At 32.3% G+C, this 6,469-nt stretch overlaps 2 protein-coding genes across 3 annotated transcripts; both read left to right on the top strand.

Annotated features, from left to right (window-relative positions):
• The first annotated feature begins 337 nt into the window (after positions 1-337).
• LOC105255535 (cytochrome P450 9e2) lies at positions 338-2,250 on the top strand. The gene has a single exon (XM_025408079.1). The coding sequence runs from the start codon at positions 533-535 to the stop codon at positions 2,057-2,059; it is 1,527 nt and encodes a 508-aa protein (XP_025263864.1). The 5' UTR covers positions 338-532; the 3' UTR covers positions 2,060-2,250.
• Positions 2,251-2,346: 96 nt separating this feature from the next.
• On the top strand, positions 2,347-5,245 carry LOC105255548 (cytochrome P450 9e2). 2 transcript variants are annotated; one of them, XR_003122692.1, is made up of 3 exons: positions 2,347-4,359; positions 4,891-5,084; positions 5,161-5,245. XR_003122692.1 is itself a non-coding variant. In XM_020028871.2 (2 exons), exons 1-2 carry the CDS (start codon positions 2,807-2,809, stop codon positions 4,892-4,894), a joined length of 1,557 nt encoding a protein of 518 aa, XP_019884430.2. In that variant the 5' UTR covers positions 2,347-2,806; the 3' UTR covers positions 4,895-5,235. The 2 variants fall into 2 exon arrangements, 1 of the variants encoding a protein (XP_019884430.2); XM_020028871.2 differs by having other exon boundaries at positions 4,891-5,235.
• The last annotated feature ends 1,224 nt before the right edge of the window (positions 5,246-6,469 follow it).

Raw genomic sequence — 6,469 nt, 5'->3', positions numbered from 1 at the left:
GAGCTCAAGGCTGTTGCGTAATAGAAAAACATCGTTGTCCGCACACATTGTTACTACAGATTAGACATATAAACTTTGGACTCAAATTAAATTGATATTCATGTTCACTCATCAATTATCTTATATTTTTAATTATTTATATTGGCGTAAATAACCTCTTTTAATGATACATTCTCATCTATTATAAATGGAAATAAACGTATGCAAACGCATCTTATTTAAAACAATACGTGTATGTATATTGTACGCATATTGTTATATTATAAAATATGAAGATATTAAGTCTGACGTAAAATTCTGACATGACATCACGAGGCTGTAATGAACCATTTAGCGGGTATCTCGGTACGAGCAGTCGTGCGTGAGAATTCCAAGCGGACAGATCGCTTTGACTCGGCAGAATAATTGCACTGCACATATCGCTTATAACCTGAGGATGTCTTGTGAGCATTGACACAAACTTTCATTCCACGACGCTGATATTTGACTTTAATCCGGAGCGAAAGGAACAATCGAGTATCCCGATTAAGCTATGGAGTACTGGACGATAATCTTATCGATATTAGCCGGTATACTTGTCATTTATTATTATTCCTCATCTTGTAAACGGACGAATGACTTTCAGCAGCATGGGATTCCATATCAAAACCCACAGGTCGTAAAAAGACTGTGGCAGGTTTTCATACGTCCAAAGAGTTTTGCCGCGGTAATTCAAGAACTATACAATTTTTATCCCGACGCTAAGTATATCGGTTTCTTTAATTTCTCGCAATCGGTCGTCGTAGTGCGTGATCTCGAATTGATCAAATCTGTCGGCATTAAAAATTTTGATTCGTTTCAAGATCACATATTTTTCAGCAGCAGTGAAGATCCGCTTTTCGGGAAAAATCTACTTGCACTCCGCGGAGATCAGTGGCGAGACATTAGGACGCTTCTAAGTCCTTCTTTCACGTCCAGCAAAATGAGAGCTATGTTTCAATTGATGTCCGAGTGCGCCGTGAAATTTTCAGAGTATCTAGTTAAAGCACCGTCTGACAAACGAATTATGGAAATGAGGAACATCTTCTCGAGATACACTACCGACGTGATCGCCACGTGTGCCTTTGGCATTAGCGTGGATTCGATGAGAGACCCGGACAACGATTTCTACACGTTTGGAGCAAAAGCGGCGAATTTTAATACGATCATTCTTATAAAGATTCTGCTGTACCAACACATGCCGTGGCTCATGCGTCTGTTAAAACTTAAAATTGTAAGCGAACGTACCAACACATTCTTTATCAATTTGATAGCCGATACTATAAAAACCAGAGACGAGAGAAATATCATTCGGCCGGACATGCTCCAGCTGATGATGGATAGCAGAGGGAAAAGAGAGGGGAAAGAACTAAGCATTCTGGACATGACATCGCAGGCGTTCATCTTTTTCCTCGGTGGCTTCGACAGTACCTCGACCTTGATGAGTTTCTTAGCATACGAGATTGCCGTCAATCCACACATCCAGAAGAAATTGCAAAATGAAATCGATAAGATTCTGGAAGATGCAAACGGTCAGCCATCCTATGAGGCAATCAACGGGATGGTGTATCTAAATGCTACGATTAACGAGACTCTCAGAATGTATCCGGTGCAAGCGATGACGGATAGGCTGTGCACGAAAGACTTTGAATTGCCGCCCACATTGCCGGGTGCGAAATCATATGTTGTGAAAGCGGGAACGCTAATCTGGATCCTTTTTTACGGCCTTCAGCATGATCCCAAATACTTTCCGGAACCGGAAAAATTCAGGCCTGAGAGATTCCTGGATGAAAACAGAGAGAACGAGTGCAATCTCAATGCTTATTATCCATTCGGAATAGGCCCGAGAATGTGTATCGGCAACAGATTCGCCTTGCTGGAGACGAAGATTATGCTGTTTCATCTGCTGGCTCGTTGTGATCTGAAGCCATGTGAAAAAACTACGATACCGTTAAAATTTCAAAAAGGTGGATTCTCGATGCGGGCCGAAGGCGGTTTCTGGTTGAGCGTTGTGCCGAGAGAGAATCAGTGTTCTACATAAGATAAATTAAACGCTTCATCTGTAAGATAATCATTTTTACTGATACATAAATATTAAAAATCTACGAAAATAGTCACGAGCATATTTTATATCACAGCAATAAATAATATATTACATACGTATAAATTTATAAAAATGTAAAAATAATAGAGAAATATAATGGAAATAGAAAATGACGATATTTTACGGCATTATAATTTTGCAAATCATTGTAATGTCGCAGTAGCTCAATTAAAAAAAAATCTTTTATTTGCTTTATCATTATGATTAATGTGTTTAAGATTATCGGAATAATCATTCTACAAGCAATCGTTGCCTTTTTTCTTCTTGTCATCTTTTTAATGAATAACTGTTAATCGGAGTGAATCACGTTAACCTTAACAATGTGCAAAGAGCAAAAATATATTTAAAAATGTGAAAAATAAGATAAATCAATCCAATATGTTTTATCTCAATTTTATCAAATTGATAACATGACGGAGATACTATGATATTGTCGAAATGTTGTTAACTTCTAATGCGTAAGTAATAATGTTACGTGATCATACATATAAGAAGGATATTTCCGATGCAGCAGCAGTCGTTCACCGAATCTCGATACGTAAAGTTGCCTTCGTGCACCATCTTTGTTATTAATTGCATCAGAAAAAAAAGAATGTTTAAAATAAAGTGCAAAAGTTGATTTATATTTAGTATTACGTAATATAAGTATATTTAGTGTTTAATACAGCAATTTCTTTTTTCAACATGTTATACATAATCATTTTGACGGTAATAGCGGGCGCTCTAGGTCTCTATTACATTTTTAAAGATTTGAACTTTTTCAAGAAACATAACATACCGTGTAGAACGCCTTTACCATTATTTGGAAATACGATCAAATTGTACTTTCGTCGAGAAACGATACTTGATTATGTCAATAATATTTACAAGTTACATTCCGAAGCCAAATATGTCGGCTTGTTTGATAAGACAAATCCAATTATAGTGATTCGCGATCTCGAACTTATTAAATCTATCGGGCTGAAAAATTTCGACTTATTCCCAGATCATAGCAGTTTCATCGACGAAGATCAAGATCCGTTATTCGGCAAAAATCTGTTTGCTCTCAAAGGGGAGAGATGGCGGCAAGTACGACCTTTACTAAGTCCAGCTTTTACATCTAGCAAAATGAAAAATATGTTTATACTAATGTCGGAGTGCGCCGTCAAATTTAGCAATTACTTGGTGCAAATGCCAGCAGAGAAGAAAATAATGGATATAAAAGAGGCATTTACGAGATACACAAATGACATAATAGCTACTTGCGCTTTTGGCATTAGTGTCGATTCTATGAGAAATCCGAACAACGAATTTTACATTTACGGCAGGGAGGCGACTGCTTTCGACAGAGTCGCCGTACTAAAATTATACTTATATAGAAGCTTGCCTTGGGTGGCAAAAATTCTTAAAATAAGAATCATTCGCCAAAAAATAGCGGATTTCTTTCGAGATCTCGTAGAGACCACCATAAAAACTAGGGATGAAAATGGTATCGTTCGTCCAGACATGCTACAATTGATGATGGAGACTAGAGGGAAGGAAGGTAAAGCAGAACTGTCTATCGAAGACATGGTATCTCATGCATTCGGTTTCTTTTTTGGTGGTTTCGAGAGCACATCGACGTTAATGTGCTTTGCCGCTCACGAAATTGCGGTGAATCAAGACGTACAAAAAAAACTTCAAGATGAGATTGATCAAGTTTTGGAGGATTCAAATGGTAAAGCACCATACGAAATAGTTAATAACATGGAATATATGGATGCCGTAATTAATGAAGCTCTCAGAAGATATCCGGTTGCGGCAGCATTAGACAGAGTATGCGTGAAAGATTTCGAATTACCGCCGACATTACCAGGGATAAAGCCTTTTACTACAAGAAAAGGACAAGTCATATGGATACCGGTTTATGGACTTCATCATGATCCTCAGTATTTTGAAAACCCGGAAAAGTTCGATCCCGAACGATTTATTGGTGAGCGAAAAAAAGAGAGTCTCAATTGCGGAGCCTATCTTCCGTTCGGATTGGGTCCCAGAATGTGCATAGGTAATAGATTCGCTATAATGGAAACGAAAGTTTTGCTGTTTCATCTATTGGCACGTTGCGATTTGAAAACTTGCGAGAAAACACGGTTACCGCTCAAGATCGCTAAGGGCGGCATCAATATGATACCCGAAGGTGGCTTCTGGTTGAATATATCACCAAGAAAAAATATTCATCACAGTATTGCTACCAATGCTGTCAATGGGACACGTCAGCTGTAAGAAAATTTTATCTATAGTTTTCAATTCATCTTAAAAATTTAAATGAATAACTTTACAATATAAAAAAACATTTCCTGCTATTTTGTTAATTGGGATAACTATAATATTAGTTAAAAAAAATTTATTTATTACTTTTTTGAAATATATCGTTTTTAAAATATATATATATATATATATTTTTTTTTTATATATTTTTTATATATATATTTTATATATTTTATATATATATATATTTTATATATATATATATATATATATATATATATATATATAATTAACAATCTCGAGATGTAAAATTTAGGTATTCAAATATATTTTTGAATATAAATAATTTAATATTGATATTATAAAATAATAAAATGGAGATATCATAGATTTTACAGATATAATAGATTTCTCGAGAAGATAATCAATTTTCTTAAGATAACTTTAGAGATTTAATTATTATATAATGTAAAATAATTTTCATATGTATAAAAATAAAAAGATTTTAGAAGTAATTCTGTACATTTTTAATTAATTTTTAGATGAAATGGAAAGAATACCGAAATCGTAATGAAACATAAAGGATATGCCGACCTTATTTATAAAAAAAGAAGACTCATGTTGCTGCTAATTTATAAAATAATATTATATACTTGCATTAGAAATATTTTTGATATGCTAAAAGCAGAATTATTTCTATTTCTTATTGCTGAAAAGGGAAGAGCAAACATAAAAGGTAAATGCCTAAGATGAATGCCTAAAGGACAATACTTTTTATCTTGTACCTGTGTAGTAAGAATCATTTTTTACAGATATTGGCGTGATTATCACCGTCATATTAATTATCTACATATTTTCAAAATATTCTGTTATATTATAAGCCAATTTTTTTCGCAATTTGTTATATATTATATATTAAAATAAAAATATTTTATACAGACAAGTATTATTAAAAATAGCTAAAATTAATGGCTATTTAACGTATACAATGTGATCAAAATATCTTACTATATATACTATATAAAAAATATCTATTTTATCTAGTCTGTTTACTTATTTTTATTTTATGTTTATAATATCGATATAGAAATATCTGTATCATTTATAAGCTTTTTGAATAATTTGAGAAAATGTGATTCTCTTCTAACATTAATTTGTAATACGCTTGTACTTCATATATTAATACATGCTGAAAACAAAATTATTGTTGTATTGCTATGAAAATGATAAAAAAGGGAAAAATTAAAGATACGAGGAAAGAAATATGAAAATAATTAAAGATCGTTTGTTTATCGGTTTTTTTCTCGTGATTATTAATGAACTTGTAATTATAATGCAATTGATGCTTTCTTCTAATATACTAGTAAACATTTACAATCATGCATTTTATCATTACTATATGAATAAAGACATGCATTTTTTCACTACGTTGAATTTGATGAAGCTAGGTAGCTAAGCAGTAAGCTAACTTTTTGTAATTTATTATATTAGAATTAAGAGAAATATATAATACAAATGAATTAATTAAAATAGTGACGATTAATAACTATATTACTATGATGAAAAATAAGAACTATGTATTATTACATATGTGCAAAAATTAGTTGGATAAAATTGACATGAAACGGGAAACTACAAAATAACGCGATGTAGTATATAATTTATACCTTATATTATTACATATTTTTTCTATTATTATGTAGAATATTAAATAATACGATTCATAATGTAAACATTTTTTTAAACTGTATATAAATTGTGAAATATATTTATAATGTTGAATATAATATATATGTATGTCTTATATTATAAACTACATGACATATATACACGTTTGTAAATCTAATCTGCCCGATTACATCCCATAAACATACTAAAATAGTCCCACTTATTTCAAATTGTGTAGCAGATTCCTCCGCATGATAGATATAAAGGAAGAAAACGTGAAGGATAGATAAAGAGAAGAAGAGAGGAAGATTTGACCATTGTAATGTAGAAGCTATCAATGTTTCAAGAAATATTGAGTAGATATCAAATGAAAAATAATCCATAAATAAATCCATAAATAAAAAGTGATTCAATAAATCTCGAGACTTTTTACACATAATATATACTACAATA

Source organism: Camponotus floridanus, unplaced genomic scaffold, assembly GCF_003227725.1.
Source record: "Camponotus floridanus strain SB8 unplaced genomic scaffold, Cflo_v7.5 scaffold2, whole genome shotgun sequence".
Taxonomy (NCBI): Eukaryota; Metazoa; Arthropoda; class Insecta; order Hymenoptera; family Formicidae; genus Camponotus; species Camponotus floridanus.
Note: the sequence above shows the minus strand (reverse complement) of the source record. Positions and strands in the feature narration are given on the sequence as shown.

Coding starts and splice junctions, on each gene's coding strand:
- LOC105255548 (XM_020028871.2), top strand. CDS start 2,807: ATGTTATACATAATCATTTTGACGGTAATAGCGGGCGCTCTAGGTCTC.
- LOC105255535 (XM_025408079.1), top strand. CDS start 533: ATGGAGTACTGGACGATAATCTTATCGATATTAGCCGGTATACTTGTC.